Source organism: Rhamphochromis longiceps, linkage group LG9, assembly GCF_057381845.1.
Source record: "Rhamphochromis longiceps isolate RC_006_pf linkage group LG9, R_longiceps_female_GT1.1, whole genome shotgun sequence".
In the NCBI taxonomy this organism is placed as follows: Eukaryota; Metazoa; Chordata; class Actinopteri; order Cichliformes; family Cichlidae; genus Rhamphochromis; species Rhamphochromis longiceps.
This window is the reverse complement of record NC_140565.1, coordinates 23050836-23073484: the sequence shown is the minus strand read 5'-3', so window position 1 is coordinate 23073484 and position 22649 is coordinate 23050836. Positions and strand designations below refer to the sequence as shown.

Here is a 22649-nt window from a genome sequence, read left to right as displayed (position 1 = left end):
AAACAATCTGTTACCCGGAAGTGCGCTAAGCTAGGGTAACCGCATGTTTAACAGCAAGCTGCCTACATGCTTTCTTCAGCATGCTCGCTGTACATGTCCTGATCTTGTAAATCAAAGTGATGACTGTCAAATACGACAAGACTATTTATGATGGCACACGTAAAGAAAGCAAACCTGAGCTCTCATCAGATTTATAACTGGACCGGATATCTATGATCCAGCTGTCCTGTGTTGGTTAATGCAGAGAGTTAGAGATTCACTTCACACCACACACACAGCAGCCAGAGAACGACAACTTGCAATGGATTTTAATTTGCAAATAAAGCAGGGCCAAACTATTTTATTTGCACTTGTGAGGATTTAAAAAGATCAGTAATGAACTCGGGACTCCAGCCTGTTGGAGGCTGTTGTTCAGCAGAGCATTTTAATTCAGTCAACTGGATGTGTTCTGCTTTTGCCAACATGAAAAAAAAAAAAACTTTAATCACCATTCACAACCCGTTCTAAGACTTAGAGTTACAGCAATTTAAAAAAAGAATATTTTTAACTGTCTCTGCATACTTGAGACTTTTTAATGGAATAGATTAACATGACAATGACTGAAGTTATCTACTTTCTTGCCACGATTTTGGGGAGAGGATCATGACTACTCATATCTTTGCAGGAAAGACAAAGCTGTGGTCGGTTAAATTTCAATTATGTTTCTTTATAATAGTACCGAGTCACAATAGTTGCTTTCTATTGTAAGGTAAAGACCCTACAATAACACAGAAACCCAATATTCAAACGACTCCCTTTGGGGAAGCACTTGGCGACAGTGGGAAAGAAGAACTCCCTTTAAACAGGAACAAACCTCCCAGCATAACCAGGCTCAGACAAGGGAAAGCCATCTGCTGCAATTCGTTGGGGATGAGGAGAGGAAAACAGGATAAAAGACACGTAGCAGTTACCTTTTAAATGTAGGTTTTTTTTGTTTTTTTTTACAGTTTGGCTTTTGTACAGATTAAAAAATATATATCTAACACAGTGTTAGGTTAACCTCATTCCACAACCCCTGAAATCAGCTGACAACAGCTCAACTCAGTGCCAAAACATATCAACTGATGGTTACCTCCTACATCTACAGTGTTGTCTCTTATAGGGAATACTTTTGAAAAGGGCTGGGGGGGCACTGTTGACTCCCAGCAGAAGGTCCTGGGTTCGAATTCAGGCTGGATGCCTGCTGCTTTCCAGGTACACCAGCTTTGTGTCACAATCTAAACGGGGGTTGATTGGCAATTATAAATTGTCTGTGGGAATGGTTGTCTGTCTCTCCGTGTTAGGCCAGTTAAAATGGATTATCCAGGGTGTCATGCCTTTGGCTCTGTGACAGCTGGGATAGTCTCCAGCCATCCCACAACACAGAATTACCGGATGGTTGAAGCCTGGATAAGCAAAGGATGATGAATGAAATAACCTGAGTTTTATACTAAGCAGATAAGCAGCAGATATGCTAACCATTAAAGTCAGGTTAAGCCTCCGGCATTATCCGCTATTTTAATTGGGCCAATATGCAAGTCTTATTGATCTTCTCATTGAAGTCTCACCAAGAGAGTTTGGTGTCTGTAGAGCAGAACTCCTGTGGATAAATACGCAGTGCTGTTTAGTCATATTTATGTGCATGTCTTAGATTGAACAATCAATTATTCTGTGGGCTTTAAACCTTTATTTAAACATGTAAGTATCACATGAAGTCGAGCTGGTATCGTGAAATATATCCATGTCACCGCGTTTGCATCCTCTCCCCCACTCTGGACTTGAGTGCAGTGGGTCAAGACGAACTCCTCAAGAGTGTGTACGCACAATTCACAATTCAGTCTCCATGTTTTCTGCATCTCGATGGTTTTGTTGCAATGCTCTTAGTTGGCATTTACCCCAAAAAATATCTTTAAAAAAAATAAATGTGATGTCCGTTGTTTTTATGCATCAGAAGTTTTGCTGTCAGCCTCATTATGATTAGGGGGGTAAGGGTACATGGGGTTGGAGAAGGACAGCTTGGCATCTTTCCAGTTCAGACCCTGTATGTATGAATACGCACAAAAAAAGACATATCATTTCCTGTGTGCTGATTTCTGCACAGGAAATTAGAGTGAATGCCAAAAGGCTGTGTACAGACACCATACCTCTACCTCCTTCCTCCACGGGTAGACACTGATGGAAAGCCCGTGACCATCACTCCTCCTGGGGTTCACACTGGGACAGCCGCCCGCTCTTTCATCCTGAGGTAACGAAAATCATGTACATGGGTTTAAAATGAGATGAGGCTTAATGTGCGAGAGTGCATGAAATGCAAGCGCAATTAAAATCAAATTGCCTTGTTATGTGTACATAATTACAACTTTAACCTCCATAAAATATTTCATCGTCTTGCAGAGGTGGAATAATCACCGACTGTTTCCACTGCTGTGTAAGTGCTGAAGCGGATCTGTCATGGATATACTGGTTTGGCGCTACAACGCTCTACTTAAAATTGCCAGTAAGAAAAATGAGTGTAGTTAAACACATTTTGTGTGCTGTGCTTGTGTGTTTTCAACATGCACTTTAATAATGTACTGATTAGAATTCATCGACATAAATTCTTTTCTCGTGTACATGAAGATGAAAAATGGCTCATAAAATGATGACGAAACTGTACATGAAAGGTTTGTGATCACACATTCATTTGTGTTTATGTGTTTATGAATTATAACTCTTACAAACATGCCACATGCACAGAGCAAAGTTTTAATCCAGAGTCATCAGAGCAATGAAACATCACTCTGACTTGTATTACTCGGTGACACGCCCGTGTAGCTAAGAACAAAGTGTGTTTGTGTGTGTCTCTCATTCCATTATCCAAATGGAAGAGCTGTGCTTGCATCATGTCCTACGCTTGGCTCTTTCTCATTAATAGCAGGAATAATAGCAGAGATCAAAATTGCAGGAAACAAAACACACAGTGGGCGGACAATAATATGAGCGCCCGTGTAAGGTAATGCAAGCCAGTGAAGAAGCAGTTTCTAAAGCCTTTCATCATGTGATCTTGATTAAATTGGATATTTTTGGCATCGCAGCTTGTGCTGTTGCATTTGATCAGATTATATAGTTCGGTTATTGTGTCTACCTGCTGTATAGGCACTATAGTGTGTACATACAACACTCGGAGAAATACAAACTCATAGCGACACACAAACTGCAAAATCAATGATCCTAAATCAAAAATCTAATTTTGCAGAAAGGCTTCTGGCGAGCACCTTCTGACTTCTTCTAAAATTAAATCCACTTATTGAACAAATGTGAGAACAATGGTAGAAATATTTGATTTGTGTGGCTGAGAAACTTAATGTTACTCAAAACATGACTGATTGGACATTTCTGTCTGCTGACCTCTGCTTTCCAGTCAAAATTTGGGTTATCCATCACCCCGTAGTCCGTCAGGTTGGGCTTTCTGTGGAGCCGGCAGACAAACTCATCAACACATTTATCATGAACATAATCGTTACACGAAGGATCAGCAGTGAAACAGCAGAACGAATGCAGCTCCAACTCACATTAAGTGGCACTTTCTCTTGCGCAGAGCCAGAACACACACAGCGACTCCGAGTACGAGCAGCAGCAGCCCGATGCCGATGCCAACGTACACAGGAACTGCAGTGACATTAACGGGGTAAGTAAGGATGCAGTAATTAAACTCAGGCGAGTCATTTTAATAGAGGTGAGAGAAGAGGTGGGCTTCTTTATTACCCATCTGCGTGTCCTCTGGTTTCGGGGAAGACGTGGAGAGGGATGGTTTCTCTCTGACATGGCAACGGTTTCCTGTCCATCCCGGCTGACAGCTGTGACCACGCAAGGAAAAACAAACAAAAGATGAGACACGGATGCTGAAACCATATGTCTTGTTTTATGTAGCACCATTTTGTGATCACATGATGAGGAGTCTGACTCAAATGTGCTTCCCAAATGTGAGTCTCTACTGGCCCAAAGATAAGAGGAATAAATGAACACAATATGCTTGTTTTATGATCTCCATCATGCTCTTTTCTTTTAATAATCCAGCACAACAACATGTTTTATAATCAGATTTTGGGTTGGAGGCCCTGAGCTACACTTTAAGAACCACTGCATACCTGTATATGTCTTTATATTTCTTGTCTTTAATGAAGCAACTAGTGGCACTGTCATCCATTACTAATGAACTGCACATGCACATATACATATAACACTTAATTAAATAGACATAGATCAAACCTTTGGTAAGAACAGGATAAGACTTTGAAGCTACATAAAATCAAATACTAAAACAAAAGAAGTATAATCCTGACAGTTTCTATTAAGCTTATTGAACATATGCGTCTTTTCCATCTTGACAAAAAGTGCAAGGTTTATCTGCTGGACATCAAGCATGGAAACACAGGCTAATTGTGAATTGTTTGGCCGGTCTGTGGAGCTGCATCTGGAAAGAAAGTAAGTTCCTCTTTTTCAAATCTAAGACTCTGCTCCAAGTCAACATCTGTTCAGTATCAGCTTGATTTCAGAGCAACATTGACCTTCTAATTCGAAACACACAGCTCTCAGCAAAGCCAGACTGAGTCATTATCATTCAGAGGGGGTCAGCGTGCATATTGTGCGACTGTCTAGCCGTGGCAGTTCCTGGCCTGGTTCCCTGGTGGATCCTGCTCAGCAGAGTGGAGGAACGTGAGGCAAATACTGAGCCAGAGGTGCTGGCCATGAGTTCTGCTACAGCAGGGCTGTTATCAATGCTGGAACAGCTTCAGGAAGTCCATACCACACTGCAGTGTGAATGACGGCGGTAAGGTCCTCTTACATAATGAGAGGAGGCGGTGGTGGTGGCGCTGCACTGAGGAATGTTGGACGGGGACATGAATAGGAAAGGGGAATCAAACACAGGAGGACTAAATGAGGGAATGAGGCAGCATTTCTGAGACAAAAAGCATTAACAAAAAAATCTTTTGACATAAAGCAGGAAGGAAAAGGAAGAAGAGGTGTCTGGAGAAACAGATGAAATGCTCCCTTCTCCTTTTTGCTCGCTGGGCAGGCGTGTGGGTGCACTTGATTGACAGCAGCTGAGCTCTGTCAGTGAAATTGGACACAAAGTAAACAAATTTGCGGTAGTGCCCACATGTCATGGGCAGACAGCTTGTTAGCAGTACTGAAAAGCAAAGACCACACCAGCATCTAACCTGTCTGGACTGATACCTGCGGGTACATTTATATTCTGTACGTGTCGCCGAGCCTACAAACCGACATTAGCAGCTCGCTTTTTGTCAGGATGTGCACGACAAGACGTGCGTTCATCTTTGCAAGTTAGATAAGAAGCAGACAAGCCAGTATGGGCTACTTAGCATTCAAAGTGTGCAGCTCTTGTGCAGCAGTTCCAGCTTCCTGTAAAAATGGTTTAAAAGGAAGTGAAGTTGTTGAAAACCAAAATTTGGATTAATCCAGTTTCTCAGTTTTGTCTTAACAAGAGATTTCCATCACAAATTCATATCATGCAGGAATTTAATTTCAATTGAAGGTGTTGCTTTTCTAATAACGTGAGATTTATTGGGTTGTTGACATGGCGTGCAGTTAGTCATGTGACTTTAGGGAAGGTGTATCCACCCCGCTGCATGATTCACATTCATGTGTTGGAGAATTTAACCTTTGGTGAAAAGAGAATGGGGGAAATGTGAATCTCCCAGAAAGGCTTCACTGGTGCATAATGATGTTAGCAGATCCAGCACCAAGTCTTATAATTGCATTCTTTCTTTTATAATGAAAAATCTCATTGGAGACATTCCAAGCTGCTGATGCAGACAGCTAGATTCACGGGCTTAATAAAAAAAAAACCTCCAACAGAGTGTCTGTCTTGAATGTGTTTTTGAAAGGTAGACGGCTGTATTATGCTGGCAGGTTAATCTGATGCATGGCTTTTTGGGGGTCTACCCGCTATAGCTATTCTTAGTGGTGACCACGATTAAATATTGACCAGGAGAACCTTTCAGAGATTCCCAGGAAACACTATGCTGCGGTTAAATGAAGGAAGAACCATCCTGCTTAATCTGCAGGGGATAAGCAGATTCCCACATGCTTCACGGAGCGTGTCTTTTCCAAGGAAAGCAACAAGACTGATGGGATTTCCATGTTTTAGAGCTCACAGACAGATAAAGGATGAGAGGGGGAGTGGGAAGAACAGACAAGATACTTATCTTTCTTTTGTGCATCTTAATGAATGTGACTGAGTTTGTGTATTAGTCTGCTTATAGATGCATGTTTGTGTGTGTGTGTCTGGGTGAAGTTCAGCTTACATGCAAACAGGCCCCTGTGTCATCACATGGCATGAGCCGTGATACATGCAATACATCGGAGGACATTCTGCAAATGAAGAAAGGAAAATGCAGCATCACCACACGTTGTACGAAGAAGGCAGGATACTCAAATCCTCCCTGTACTCTGTCAGTAGCCACCATCTCTCTCCTCATCTGACAGGAAACAGACATGTGGCTGTTCAGCAGATGAAATCAGTCAAATATGTTGGGGGGGGGGGGTGCTGTTGAGTGTCATCCATTAACCTCTGCAGAGAGCATGAGCAGTTAAGAGACCATGCATTCCAGCCACTTAAAGTGAGTATGTTTTCAAAAATAAAGACACCGATGGCTTTTATTTACTAGTAAATGTCAGACAATCATTTGCTTTTAGTTCATGTGTCAGTTATTCAAGGTCACTCCAAACATCTTAGAGTTTTTATGAGGTCTTTTCAAGGTGCATCAGAGAAAGAGAGTGATCCCTAAGTGCCATCTTTCTTCTTCTTCTTGTGGCTGTGATAAATAAAGTTGCCCACATGATTTTTATCTGAAGGAAGCACCAACTTCACGTCTGGTGTTGAGCCAAGACTGTGCTGGCATATCTAAAATACTCCAGTCTTTTCAATTTGCTTTCCACCACAGTGCACGTCATTAATGTGGCCAGTGTCTTCCCTTAGTTGTGTCTGAACATTACAGTAAAACTGTTTTGGAAGAAATGTCTTTTGTGTTGAACACTGAGGAATCTTTGACTTAAAATAGCCGTTTGGTCTCTGAGTAATAGCTGAAGGACTGATTCTCATCTGTACCGATGTCCATGGTGAAAGAGGAGTCCGGTGGTGCCAGTGTCCGGCAGCCTCGCCTCTGTCAGTGCGCCCCTGGGTGGCTGTGGCTACAATGTAACTTGCCATCACCAGTGTGTGAATGGGTGGATGACTGGGTGTGTAAAGCGCTTTGGGGTCCTTAGGGACTAGTAAAGCGCTGTACAAATACAGACCATTTACTTTAGCATGCTTTTTTCCCCTCGCCCACCTAATCTATCTGATGATGACTGCTCCTGCCTCCATAGGTTGGATGAGGGTTATTAGGGTTGCCTTTTAAATAATCATCATGCTGGAAATACCATTATGAAACCCTGAAGTGCTGCTCAGCCCTTGATAAAGTGACTTTGGCTTGGCAGCAAATGCAGGCGGAATGGGAGGTTTGGGCTTATTTCTTAAAGATGCAGGAAAGCAGAGGTTTTAATGGATCACATTTTGGCAGCTTGCAGTAACACCGTAAGGTGTGCTTTGAAGACTAAACAGCCAGACCTGAAAATGTCCTGAGAGTCCCTCGAAATGGGCAAATATGAGTGAAGTACTGGAAGCACTTAAGGGAAAACTGACTCATGAGAGGGCAATATATAGAGAAAAAAGGCAAAGGTATGTGCTAAATTAAATGTGAAAATACTTTAAAAGATTACTTTTTCGTAAATGGATACAAAGAAAAGACGTGTCATTCGAATCAAAGCAAATTGAGATGTAACAGCACATTGGAAGTAAATGTCACAGTGATTGACATCAAAGCTTTAAAAGAAGCTAAATTAAAGCATGAAGTGACTAATGAAAGTAGAGACATTTGATCACAGCTAAATGCACAGACAGACGTGACACAGAGGTGGTAGAAATGACACTTTAGAGTAAGTGCAACCTGCGACATGTCAGGAAATCATACAACAGGGCTACAGTTAATGGCAAAAAAGGGTAAGGTAATAAAAGCGTGTTACCATGGCAGCTGGATTCATCTGAGTGGAATGGCAGGCAGTCGACAAAATGGTCACAACGGCTCTGAAATGGGATACAGCTAGACGAACTTTCACACACCAGTTCTCCCAGCTTACACTGGAGCCAAGCTGGTGGAAAAAATGAGGAAATATGAAGAGGGTGAGTGTTAAATTCACAGACTATAATGAGTGTATCGTAATTATAGTAGGAGAAGTGCACTGCTCACTGCCTTTTTAAAGCATTTTAAGGAGATATTCTACAAGCAATTGCACAAATATTCAAAAAGTCCAGCTTCTAACTCCCAAAACTTTCATTTCTTCTTAGATATAAACTGTATCGACAGGCTCCGTACAACTAATGCTGTCAATCAAATACACAGTCAAATTCACTTTATCAAAGGAACATATTTTAACACAACAAACACTAACCAAGGCCCATATAAACGTAACACACACTAAAATAATCAAGTAGTTCACTGAGAGTGTTGGGATTTAAAAGCATGGACTGAGACCACACTGAGACCACACCAGCAACTCAACAGGCCTTCATAGTACCCACAGTGATCCTCACTCACACATCCTGTTATACATCTTCGATTACTGCGTTTACCCCAGTGCAGATGAGGTGTCTGAAATTCAACCTATGGTGCTAAAAACTAAATAAAAAATGATTAAACAGGGTCTTTAATCTGTATGCAGTACCCACTATAACCTGCTCTGTTTAAGTAAGAACTAAGTATAGCACCAGTAAACCTTTACCTTTGGTAGAACATAATATCTATAGCTCACATCTACACTTATGACCTGTAACCACATGAGCACCCCTCATCAGTCACCCCTCATTTCTTTACATTTATCTTCAAAGAAGTCAGACTTTTCATTTTTAAAGTGGTCTAGAGCAATAATCTTGTAAGCTTTCTAAAGGTCTTTACATTTTTTAAAAGGTCTTTACATTTTTTATGGACATTAGCTGCTTTTTCACACATTTTAAATTGAGTTTTTCTAACTTTTTTTCCTAACCATTTTTAAGGAAGTGAAGTGGGGGAAAAAGCTGAGGTATGCCAAATTACACAAGAACTGGACTGAAAATCAGCATCACTGAACTTCCTGATTTAAATAATTGTCAACATATAAGGAGGAGGTCAGAAGAAGGTATCTCTATCATGGTTTAGGGCTGCACTTCAGTCAGTGGTCTTGAGGATCTTGTCAAAACTAAGAGCTCATAAAGGCAGAAAGTTAGCACAGATATTTGATCCCACATGTCTGATTAGCAACAGGTTCATTTTTCAGCAGGACAATGACTCCAAATGCACAGCTAATGCAGTAAAAGCACACCTGGGTGAAAAAACACACAGTGGAACAGTATTGGTCATGGATTGGCCTCCCCAGAACAGACCTCAACGTTAATGAAGCAGTGTGAGGTCATCTTGATGGAGAACAGGACAAAAGGCAGGAACTTATAAAGAAGAGCTTTAAGTCTATTTCAAGAAGTCTGGAGAACTATTCCTGAAGATTACTTAAAGAAACTACAAGAAATCTTGTCTGAGAGAGGTCAGCCTGTTAGGTAGAATAAAGGTGGTCATACAAAATACTGACTTTAAGCTTGTTAGACTCTTACAAACTATATTTTTGTCCTATATTTTGCATTTCCATGTATGTTTGCAGATATTTCAATAAATTTCTGACCATTTCCCATATATATACATATAAGAAATGAGGGGTGGCTGAAGAATTTTGCACAGTACTGTAGATAAAGCTGGAGGGGGGGGGGGGACTTTTTCAGCTTTTGAAGTGGAGCATGCTGCAAATGAGACATATTGCTTTAGACTCTTGGAGGAAACCAGAGGACCCAAAGAAAACCCACGTAGGCAAACTAAACACAGGAAGAGCCCAAGATGGTTCAAACACAAAGCCACAAAGCTGACAGGACTAACCACTGCATCAAGGTGCTACCCACGACACTAAGATGGAAATTTAATGGAAAATGTGATAACCTCTTATAAATCTGAGGTTTAATGGCTTATCATTTTATGTGGAAACAGCTTTACTATATATACTGTGACCCCATTGCATTTTTTGCCGTTTGCTTTAGACATTAAGATTTTATCCCAACACTTTTTATATTGTACCTGTTTTTAAAAATCTCAAAGATGTTACATTGGATGATGACACTGGATGATGAAACTGAGAAAACAGTCATTGTCATTACAGTTTAAAGGGACTATTTATTCAGTGGACAGTAGTTCCAGTGAAAGCAGTGAGGTTTGTGGATTGTCCACAAGTTGTTTTTGGTAAACACGTGTGATTTTTTGAACTATTAAGCTCTATCAGAAACATGTTTAGGGGAATTTGCGAGAGGTTTTCATCTCATCTGTTACTTATTAAACATGAATTCATGGGATCTTGTCTAAATATGGGTCAAACTGCCAATTATTTCCTTTTTTGCTAGAAGTGCACTTCAGTTTTCCAGCCATTCATCCTCAGTGAAAAATGAAGAGGTGCTAACTTACGGCAGCTGTATTCATCCTCTCCTGTGGGACAGTCAACGACTCCATCGCAGCGCATTATGGACGGGAGGCAGTTATGATCTGAACACTGAAAATAACCAAGAGGACAAAGGACCTGAGGAGGAAGAGTTCCGGGTACAACAGTGGGACAATGCTCTTCATCAGACTTATCAGCACAGTCGGGCTCCGTGTCACACAACCAGCTCTCTGGGATACACTGGAAGGAGTATGCACACTGAAACTGGTTCACACCACAAGTCAGTGGCTGAGGAGTCACAGGTTCTGAGGTGGAAAATCACAGTGGAGAGATGCATGCAAAAGGGTTAAATAAACTTGATTTTCAGTCAAATACAGTAAAAATCCCCCATTGATAAATCCCAGGATTGTTTTTGAAAGTATGTTAATGTTTTTTTTTGAGACCACAGAGGCTTCGTCAGAAAGCCAGTGAAAGAAACAGTTTGGGGTGGTGGGAGGACAGAATGGTGAGGGTGAGGAAACAACACAATATAAATGTAATTGCTTTTCCTCCCCATTGCCCTCCATGCTGTCCCTTGGCATTGACCCATTCTCTGCATTGAATTCATATGGACCTACAGGGCAACAGGCTCCATTAACTCACTACACTTTCCCCGAGGGTTCACACTATTTATATGGAAACTGAGGAGACGAGCATAGATGTTGGAGGACAGGGAAAAATTGGGAAATGGGAGAATGTGAAAACTGGAGGAAATGAAATGAAAAATGAGAAGGGTGCTAGAAGGATAGGAAATAAGGAAAAACTAAATAGAAGGGCAAAGAAGGCGAAAAACTTTCAGGTCTTTACCTCCAACTATACACTCTGCAGTGTAGGAAATGTCATCCAGGGCGATGTCTGTCCACATGTCTCCACCCACCTGGGCCTCAAAGGTCACTCTGAAGGGTACCGTGCTGGACACGATGACATTAGCGTATGTCCACTGTCTGCCATGGTTTCCAGTGGCTGCCCACATCAACAGACGGGTACCACTGGGTCCAATAGTAAAGACCTGGTGAGGTCAGGTGGCACAAAGTGACATTTCCATTTGATGTGTAACAATATGTTTGAGTGAGAACATGTATCATCACCATACAAAATTTATTATAATCAAACAAACAACATAAAAAAAGTTTCTTTTTCAGTCTTTAAACATTTTTCCTTCAGTGGTGACAGGGTGTTTACACATCACCGTTACGTGCAATAGAAGTATGTGCATTCTTTGCTTAAATAAAACCAGTAGAAATGCAGTGTAGAAAAACATAAACAATTGGAGTACTAGTAATAGAAGCGCTATAAAGCTTCAGTGTTTCCGTGTGTCATACTTTATGCATTTACGTGCAACATGTACATAAAAGATGTCTGTAGCCACTGTGATGTTACTGAGGGCCTCAGTCATGCAGGTCTTAAGACCAGTCTGCAAACCTCTAAAAACCTCTGGTCACAAGGGAAAAAACTGTATTCCCCAACTGGTTGGCAAGTGATTGCTGGAGGTTGCTAGCTGTTGCCAGGTAAAATTGGTCTCAAAAAGTGTGCTGCATCAAAAAACTCCAGATTATTTGTACTTCTCTCACTGCAGCCAGCTTAGGCTCCAGTCATAGGCCATCCTCTTGAAAATGGAATTGAAACATCCTCTGGTTCAATTCAATTTTATTTACATAGCGCCAAATCACAACAGCAGTTTTATATTGTGAGGTAAGACCCAACAATAATACAAAATGGTTGTTAGGTTAAATGCATATTCTCCTATCATTTAACAAGTGGTTGTTGGCAGATTGCTGTGGTTGCTGGTTGTTTTCAGACTTGTCTGCAAACACTCACAAACTAACTATGGAGCTGTAGTGAAAAGTGTGGCATAAGCTGGAAAATGTTGGCTCTCCGAGTAAAAGTAGTGCTTTTCTGTTAACAAACTACAGATAATCTTCACACACTGCTAGCAACCAAAGCAACTGAGAGGAGGTTTCCATTGGAGCACTCCAAATACAGGCCATTTTTTGTGACCAGTTTCACATGACAACTGAGACCAGCATCGGACAACCAATTGCCAACCGGTCAGGAAATACAACCTTCTCCCCTAGCGATTGCTGGTTTCCAGGGGGTCGCCAATCGGTCACTAACTTTAGGACTGTGTGGCTGGAGCCTAACTTATTTATGAGGTTCTGATTTGAAACTTTAATCTGAGTTATTTGGCTACTGTCATCTTATGTTATTTTCCTTTATTTCTTCTTATTCTTTAAAATTTTAAATGAAATGAAATAAGTGAGTGATGGATCTGGCTGAGAAACTGAGGACACTCACTCTCATAGGGTAGCACCTTGACTACAAAGTCACATGCTGCTTAATCATCGTTAAATTACTCTAGATTGTAGCATAATTTTAAAATTGTTTTATTAAACAACTAACTAACAACTTGGAACACAGCTACACACACATATACAAAACCAAAGCAGTTGCTACCTGCTTGTCAATAAAAAAGACAGGTTTAAGGCACTTTACTGTTAGCTTTATTGAACATACCTTAATTTTACATTAACTTGTAAAGATGGAGAGACCTTTGTCTTTGTACACTTACAAAACTTGGCTGCCAAACTGATCCAAAACTAAAAACACCATCTCATCATTTTTTAAAATGTATTTTAAGATTTTATTGATTAGTACAAAGACCTGAATGGCCTCTTTTCCAGCTACATCTCTGATCTCTTATACACACACTGCACTTTAAGGTCCTCAGGCAGTGGTCTGTTTTGTGCTCCAGAGGTCTGGCTGAAAACTAAAGCATACAAAGCATGTTCAGTCAAGGCTTCTCCAACAGTCTGCTTGAGTAAATCAGGTCAGCTGAATCACTGACCTCCTTTGTATCGTCTCTTAAAACAGACTTTTATGGGAGAGTATTCCTTTGTTTAGTTGAGTTTCAATTTAAAAATACACTTTTCAATATCAGAGGTGTAGTGGAACAGAAGCAAAAAGAAGCACGAAATGGAAAAACTCAATTAAAGTACCGTAGAATATCCTTCCTTACAATACTTTCTGATGGCTTATTTCAAAAGTGGAAACTCTGAAGGTTTAATAGTTGTTTTTGATTAGCAATACAGTAATTTATGCATAATTTAGAGCTGTGAGTTTTTGAGTAGTTTTGTTTATAATTCATGTAGATTTCTTGTAAGCGCCTCATCTGTGGCTACGCATGGAGTACACTTCCTGTCTAAGTAGAGCTTTTAGCAAATGCTTATTGTTTGTTGTTTTGAAATTAACCCATTTAACAAAGAGACCTAAAAAGACATGAAAAGACTGATATGATAATGACGTTTGTAACCTGACATGCTTTGATGGATTATTTGCAGGAAGAAAGACGTTCATTCCCTCCTTTGGGTATCAGGTGACTGACAGTAAGCAGAGCAAAATATGTTGATAAGCTGAGTAAAAGAGGAAAGAAATCTCTGACAAATCCAAATTAAGCCTTCATTTTAGGTGACAGTTAAAAAAAAAAAAAAGCCTGATGCCCAAAAGCAGGAAACAGAAGAGAAATTTGTCTGAGATGAGGTCACCTTCAATGTTCCCATCCTATCAGAACCATGCATGAAGAACCAGAAGCGCAGGTGACACAGGCCGATGCTGGCAGGAAACGGACTCCTGGTTGTCACCTTGGCAACATCGCCCTCGTGCTGAATGGCTGAGTTTATATACAGGAAGTTCCCTCCACCACCTTTGGAGATAAACGCAGTACTTTACAATTGCAGAACATTTATGTAAGGCATGAGTAATATCTCAGTGCGATGAACGATGAAGCTGAAACGGCAAAGGAAAAGCCACAGCCAAACCCAGCTCAACCATCAAATTTCAGCTTTGCTGCAGGAAAGAAATCCAATAACCTTATTCTGCTGGTTCAAATATGCACGATATTTAGACGGAGGAAGGCTGTCGTTAAATGTATCCTGCAGCCAAAAGCTGCAGAGAGCTTCTTCAGCTCGGCTAGGCTTGGAGATGAGACAGCATGTGTGCGGTGCCAGAACAAAGTGGGAGTTTTCCACATGAGTTAAGGGGGATTTAAGGCCATCACAATCCACAGTGCACAAAAAAACCTGCTCACACCCACAACACAGATTCCGCTGCGGTGAATCAAATCATAAAAGTCAAAACAAAGTCTGTGCATCTATCCAGGCAGAGCTCGTTTTCCAAGAACGTGTACACGCATGTGCTCCATTACCTGATCCTATAACGACAGGATATTTGCAGAGTCATGCCTTTGTCCATGTGTTTTTAAGCTGTAAGATCACGAGTCCATCCAGCCCATCATTCATCCTTCCGATCAATAACCTCAAATGACCGATCAGGAATAGCAACCTAGTGACAGCCAGTACAAGGTGGAGTTACAGCTGCAACTCAGAAGACAACAGCTGGTTCATTGAGTGCACTGTCACCCATGAAAAATGCTGCTTTGTCCTCAGCATTATGGCTCTCATGTGGCATACAGGGACAAAATAGCTGCTGCTGTGTGTGTTTCTTTACCTCCTTACTTTCTCCTTAACAGTTTTCACCCGTGCGCTCCACTCATGCTGCTTGTCGTCCTCATTTCAAACTGGTCCGTCATCATTCAAGGCCTTAAATAAAAAGGGCGTGCTTGGAGAAGCCACTCGCTCATTTTCTCTACCCCTTACACAGCCTGAGACAGGAGTGAGCAATTGGTACAATTTTATGTTGCTCATGTCTTCAGAAACAATAGCTGCTAACTGTGCTGTAGCAGACAGATCTGTGGACGTGCACTCATGCACATCTGTGCACAAGGGGATGGAGGAGAGGGGAGAGTTCCAGTTTAATCTTGGAGAGATGCTAAAGTGTATATTTACCAGTTTACTCATATTTAAACTTGCTCACATACAGCAATAACTGATTTAATCCCTGGGTAACAGCATATCAGTACACAAGTTAATATTAATAGTAGATGCCTGAATACATAAATGCACTGAGTTGCTGAAATGTGATTGGCTGATTAGATATTTGCATTAATAAGCAGTCGAGCAGGTGTAGTCAACAAATGTATTTTCAGCTGGTGAGTTATTGATGCCTTGAAGTCTTACGGAAATTTTGATTAACATTGCTTCGCATAAATGTGGGTAATTGTTGCCAAAGTGTCGTTACCTTTCAATTAATCAGTTTAAAAAACAATATTTGAAGCAGCTTTGCTTCATATGATAAGCAGGAATGCTGATAAGCTCAGTTTGACTCAGACTGATATTGATCAGGAAGTATTTTTAACCCTGCCTTCATGTCGGTGTCACACAGTCCTATTTTCCAGCTGTCAAGTTGTAATTACAAAGGCGCTGCCAGAGAGCTGAAAACATGGAGGGTGTCAGGAGAATGCAGATGTTGTCTGCTCCTAATTTTGAGAAATTGTTTGTTTTTTCTGCCAGTGTTATTAACAGGAACAAACTAGGAGGCTGGCAGAAGCATCCGATCCGAAGATTCTCATATTGTAATTCTGGGTATCATGTAAGTGACACAAGGATGGAGGATTTTTTCAGACAAAGCCAAACATGAGGAAAACAGAATAAAACTACCCCTCGGTGGGCTTTTCTATAGACTTTTTGGATAATTAAAGGAAATAAGTTCAGGGAAAATCAGTTTATGATACATTATTTGTTCAGTAAGATGATGCTCAAAAATTCTACTTTTATGAACCTCGACGCATAAATGGAACAACTTTTGTGTAGTTGGTTAGCGAGCGCCTTCTGTGGGTTACATAAAAGAACTTAAAAATACATTAGTGGAGTACTTTTATGTATTTTATGCCGTAAAACAACACATTGTGCTAATTTCAGACCTTATTGCAGCCAACCACCCAAAAAGCCATTATAAAAACCTTCGACTTACTTTGAGAAAAGGAAAGCAGAAGTAAAAGCACATTTTTCTTGTTGTGTATGGTCATATTTTTGGTAAGATTTTAGCAGAGAGCAGCTGCAGACCTTGGCTGTGGTCGGTGATAGGTCCAGCCCCTGGTGTCTCAGTACTGGAACCAATCCTCCAATCAAAGTCATCATCAGGGTCTTGAGAAAGTTGGCATCTCTCTTTCCACTGGTCTCCCTCCATGTTGAAGCTACAAGCACCTGGCGAGCTAATTATTTTGTCTGCCAGAAAGAAAGAAATTGAAAGATGAAAGGAAAGAGTTTGCAGTCCTGTTTCAAAGTTGTCCTTCTGCTCTCCAAGAAGGGACCTATTTATCATTTCTACTCACCGCAGTCAGCTTCGTCCGATTCATCAGCACAGTCGGCCTTGCCGTCGCACACCAGGTGGGACTCAATGCAGTGGCCGCTGCGACACACAAAATCTGTGGGCGCAGGACATTCAACGGCCTCCACAGTGGCTAAAACACACAGATAATTACAATGAATAATCATAATTTCTATTATTCCTCAACAATTTCATCCCCATTTTCTAATCCAGACAAATTAAATCTGACATGAAATAAAATGCTGTGATGAACAATTTATTAATAAAACACAGACTTCCTGTGCTCAGCACCAAAGAACAGCAGCGGAGAAGAAGGTAAACAAAAGCAGACAAAGGCCTGTCAGGGAAATCAAAGCCCCCTTCCTCCTGCACCGCCTTGTTTGAGATGGAACAGAGAGCAAGGAAAACAAATCAGGTGGATCACAGACAGCACACACACACATTAGCCACGTCTGTGCAGATGTGTGTGTGTGTGCGTGGTTAAACTTCAAAGGCAGCGACATTAAATGATGAGTGAAATGAGGAAAGAGTTGAATTTCATTCCGGGAGGTCAGTGGGGTTAAAACCCATCATATAATAAACTGAAAATCCATTTTAGCGAGCACTCAAAGTTGATGGAAGTTGTCTGTCTGTGTCATTTGGCTTTGGACAGACAATTTGTCTGCTTGTGTGTCTGCAGTCTGTTTTGATCTATGCCTCCGCTTAGATCTGCAGGTCAGTATTTATGTTCTCCTGTGTGTGTTTGTTTATACGTGTGCACTGGAGATGGAGATGGAAAAGAGTCGGCAGAGCAGGAAACATCCCCCCTGGTGCCCAGCCTTGTGCCAGGTCCTGTTTAATGTACAACATCTGTCTCAAACATAAATATCAAACGGCGTCTGTCAGCGACTGTCGTCCCAAAGACAATCAAACTCTCCTCTCGCTTCGAGACCCAACAGTTCTGCCTTTCTTTTTCTCTGAGTGTGCCAGCGGCAGAATCAATTTCATACTCCAAACTATCAGCTGGAAAGATCATAAAATAATTTCACAGCATAGTTATATCGCGCTTATGAAGCTTATTGGAAGAATACTTTGATAAAACGAAAGCAGAGAGGAAGGCTAGAGAGAAACTGAAAACAATTGAATCCACTTTGTGAAATTCAGGCTGAAATCTTTTTTAGTTTTTATTTTCTCAACCACTCTAACTGCTGGAATTATTTATTTTGTTGCGTTAAGACACCTGGGTTGGTGCGGGTTTACATCATGCATTGCTTTACTTTAATCTCACATTTACAAAGAGACTGATTCATGGGTCCAGCTTCTTTTAAAGGCGAGATTACGGCTATTCTCCAGACTTCAGCAAACATGAGCCGCTATGAACACAAAGTTAATAAAAGACATTTTCCTCATGCTTTTAAAAGTTTAGTTGAATTGAAGCTGCTTTTTAAATTTAAGAAGCAATAAGAAAGATTTGCACTGCCACTGTGCACAAAGCGACGGTAATATATGTGCAGGGGTTTGCCGAGCGCCAGCGAGCCTGTGATTACTTTACCAGGTGGTGAGATTTCCAGCTTTTGAAACTTTTCCTCTCCACTGCTCCTTTTTTTTAGGACAATGAAATTTAAAGACCCTTCCTATTACAAACTACAAGCCTAAAACCCCCCACTCCACTGATGACTTGCTCTTAGCCAACACCCTTAACAACTTCTACTGCCGTTTTGACGAGCCATCAGGCAGCCTTCACACCTCCAACGACCCCAACAATAGAGGCACTTTGGACACTCATTCCCCCACCTCTCCCCCCTCCACAGAGCCATCACCACCTTCAAACTGTTCACCTGCAACACCCGCCCCCTCACCCCACACAAAAGAGGATTTCACACCACCTCCTCCGACCACAACTCTTCATATTCATGAAGCAGATGTGAGGAAGCAGTTTAGGAGTCTGAATGCTCGGAAAGCTCCCGGCCCAGACGGTGTGTCTCCTGCCACCCTCAGACACTGTGCAAACGAGCTGGCCCCAGTGTTTTCTGGCATCTTCAACTCCTCACTGCAGGCATGTCATGTGCCTGCCTGCTTCAAGTCCTCTACCATAATCCCTGTCCCCAAGAAACCTAGGATCACTGGACTAAATGACTACAGACCCGTGGCTCTGACATCTGTGGTCATGAAGTCATTTGAGCGCCTAGTTCTCTCCCATCTCAAGACCCTCACGGCCCCCCTCCTGGACCCCCTGCAGTTTGCATATAGAGCCAACAGGTCTGTAGACGACGCCATCAACATGGCCCTACACTTCATCCTGCAGCATCTGGACTCCCCAGGAACCTACGCCAGGATCCTGTTTGTGGACTTCAGCTCTGCCTTCAACACCATCCTTCCAGACCATCTCCGAGACAAGCTTTCCCAGATGAATGTGCCTGATCCCATCTGCCGGTGGATCACTGACTTCCTGACGGACAGGAAGCAGCACGTGAGGCTGGGAAAGAATGTCTCGGACTCCCGGACCATCAGCACCGGCTCCCCTCAGGGCTGTGTTCTTTCTCCTCTGCTCTTCTCCCTGTACACCAACTGCTGCACCTCCACCCACCAGTCTGTCAAGCTAATCAAGTTCGCAGATGACACCACCGTCATTGGGCTCATCTCGGACGGGGACGAGTCTGCCTACAGGAGGGAGGTTGAACGTCTGGTGTCTTGGTGCAGCCACAACAACCTGGTGCTGAATGCCCAGAAGACAGTGGAGATTATTGTGGACTTCAGGAAGCACACAGCCCCACTCCCCCCCATCATCCTGACTGACACCCCCATCACCTCTGTGGACTCATTCCGCTTCCTGGGTACCACCATCACCCAGGACCTGAAGTGGGAGCCCACCATCACCTCCGTCATCAAGAAAGCCCAGCAGAGGATGTACTTCCTGAGGCAGCTGAAGAAATTCAACCTGCCAACACGGACGATGATGCAATTCTACACTGCAATCATCGAGTCCATCCTCACCTCCTCCATCACCGTGTGGTACGCTGGAGCCACTATCAGGGACAAACAGAGACTGCAGCGTGTTGTGCGCTCTGCTGAGAAGGTGATTGGCTGCAGACTCCCATCTCTGCAGGACCTGTACACCTCCAGGACACTGCGGCGTGCAGCTCGGATCTCAGCTGACCCTTCTCACCCTGGACACAGTCTGTTTGACCTGCTCCCCTCAGGCAGGAGGCTCCGGTCCATTCGCACCAGAACCTCTCGCCACAAGAACAGTTTCTTCCCCTCTGCTGTTGGACACATGAACAATAACCACATGATTGTCCCCGCCACTAACACATGACCCTACGCTGTGTCACTGCATCATTTCATGTTTGGCACTGATCACCACCTGCACTCATGTATATATCTTTCTACGTAGCACTCATAATTCTTATTCTCATGTATATATCTCATGTATATCTCATGCACATATCTTTCTTTCTACATAGCACTTTAATTCTTATTGTCTGCACTGAAGCACCGCAGCAATTTCCTAATGTTGTAAACCTCAACATCTGGCAATAAACCCATTCTGATTCTGATTCTGATTCTATCTCCTCTGCTCACCTACGATAGTGCCTGCAGTGCGTTATTTATCATTTACCTTTGCTGGCTGCAATTCACAGTTAATTAGTAAATTACTTGTAAACTATACCATTGAAAACTGCAGATGCAGATACATGTACATAAATAATATGTGATATAAATACGCTGTCCAGCCCAACTAGATTTAACTAAGTAAAAAAAAGTAAGAGCCATTGATGACATACCCAAATCACTTCTCCAGGTCGCTTGTTTTAAGCTAAATGCTAACAGCAACATGCAATTTAAACATGCTAGAATTTGCTGGTTATCAGTCATTTTCCATGTATCTGCCAAAAGCATCTTTAAAAAAAAATTGCACGTTCATAATTGTACGCAGGCATTTAATTGACATAACTAATTTTTACATCACTACAACTTTTACATTTTTATTAAAGTCCACAAATGCTTTGATGCTGGTTCAACCCATTTTAAATTAGTGTTCAAAAGCGTTATATAATCAATAGCTTTTTAAAAATGTACATTTAAAAATGACATGTAATCATAATAATATTGAACAAACAATCGTTTGGAGCAAAACCATCAGTGACAAAATGAGCAGTAATAGAAATGCTAGTAATATTGTCATTAATCTCCCCAGGTGTATGAAACATGGGCTTATAGTGACCCAATTTCACCTGAAATTTGCCTTCATAGTGCTTTCATAATTATTTTATTGTAGTCCAGTCTATATGCAAAACTTGTTGTGTACTGTTTGTGCATGCTACCTACTTGGGGCACAGTCTATGTACTCCAGGTCATCTAAGGCCGCTCCACCGCTCACGTCCTTTAGGCGCACCACCTCAAATATGACTTCAAAGTTCCTGAGCTTCCTCAGGGGGATCTCTGCTCGGTTCCACTTATTGCCCTGATGTCCCGTTTGATTCCACACCTCCTTTAAATTATTCTCCATCTGTGGAGAAGAGCAGCGATGAACAAAAAGAGGCTCATGTGGTAGCATTTCACATACTATGGTGCTGCAGTCTCATTTCAAAGAGCTACAGCAGTCATTACTGTCAGAAATTTTTTTTTCAAGCTTTAAGCCTCATGTCGAGAGTGAAGAACTTCTTGGTCAAAACGTGCTGAATCAGATATGTGGACAGAGTGCTGCTGCTGAGAAAAAGGGAATGGCATCTAAGAGAAGTCATTAAACTCTCATTAGCATTAGCATAACATTGTAGTAACAATTCCCCCGAGACCTGCGACTCACATTTAAACCCTGCTTTCTGAGTATAGTAATAGATTTCTCTCATGTCACATATGGAACATATTAAAAGACAAACTGACGTGTATTCCTCTGTAAGCCCACTATGCCTTTTCCCATGGTACTTGCCAGGCACTAAATCATGACTAATACAGCTTGGAAACAGCAAATTTGACTTTGGGTTTAGTGGACGTGCCTTTTGACGAGCCGGCATCTCATCGCTGGTTTTTATTGTCATGTCAAAAGCATCAATGGGACTTTTATAAAGCTCTCTCACTTCATATTAAAATACTTTGGGCATAAGAGTAACAGGATCTAGCGAGGTGATGGTGAAGGTAGTAGAAAATGCAATGGAATTTTAACAATAGTGTAGTTCAGATAAGATAAAACAGAACCGTACTCTACATATACCGATTTTAAAAAGTAATGCTGAATGTTAGATGAAGTGGATTAAAGAAAAAACAAAACTCGAGAAACTAAAGAATAAATATATCAAGACAAAAAGTATCAACAAGAGTACAATGTCAAAGTAAAGTCTTCAAATTGTTGTTGCATGCTCCGGTCAAGCCAACAAAGACAAATAAAGTAACTAAGTATAATTAAAGATGAGTAAAAAAAAAATCCTGAGAAATTAAAACTCGGCATGAATGTTTGGGATTATTTAAAGATTTCTCACCTAGATTATGTAATAAAAAGATAGAACTACCTGAAGTCTTTGGGCTCATTAACTGTGGGGACGATGGTCCTGTGATGGTTAAGAAAGAAGTGTGATCCGTGTTCAGCCTGAAAAAATGTTTACTTAAATAGAAGCGGTGGTGCATAAAACACTGTGTTTTGCTACTGTATACAATGTTGTACTTATGACAGATGATCCACGTCAGTAAAGTACTGCAGATCATTTCCTGAATTTGTTCATCTAATGTGATCCTCGTCTTTGCTCAAACACGAAACCCTTAAAGCTGAAAACCTTCCCATAAAATATCTGCATCTGTATGTCGCTTGTGGAAGATTTTCTTTTTATTTGAGTATTTCATTTGAGGAT

The 22649-nt window shown here is 41.5% G+C and overlaps 1 protein-coding gene across 1 annotated transcript in view; it reads right to left on the bottom strand.

Annotated features, from left to right (window-relative positions):
• Nucleotides 1–362: 362 nt before the first annotated feature.
• malrd1 (MAM and LDL receptor class A domain containing 1) overlaps nt 363–22649 on the bottom strand; it is a 75383-nt gene continuing 53096 nt past the window's right edge. The window contains exons 21-33 of the mRNA XM_085417890.1: nt 21136–21316; nt 16832–16960; nt 16563–16724; nt 14148–14305; nt 11413–11614; nt 10593–10871; nt 8086–8211; nt 6327–6393; nt 3763–3854; nt 3570–3666; nt 3376–3466; nt 2163–2258; nt 363–2057 (exon numbers count right to left, since the gene is read on the bottom strand). Of these exons, the coding sequence (XP_085274016.1) occupies nt 1959–2057; nt 2163–2258; nt 3376–3466; nt 3570–3666; nt 3763–3854; nt 6327–6393; nt 8086–8211; nt 10593–10871; nt 11413–11614; nt 14148–14305; nt 16563–16724; nt 16832–16960; nt 21136–21316 (1779 nt within the window). The 3' untranslated portion in view covers nt 363–1958. The remainder of the gene's footprint in view (nt 2058–2162; nt 2259–3375; nt 3467–3569; nt 3667–3762; nt 3855–6326; nt 6394–8085; nt 8212–10592; nt 10872–11412; nt 11615–14147; nt 14306–16562; nt 16725–16831; nt 16961–21135; nt 21317–22649) is intronic.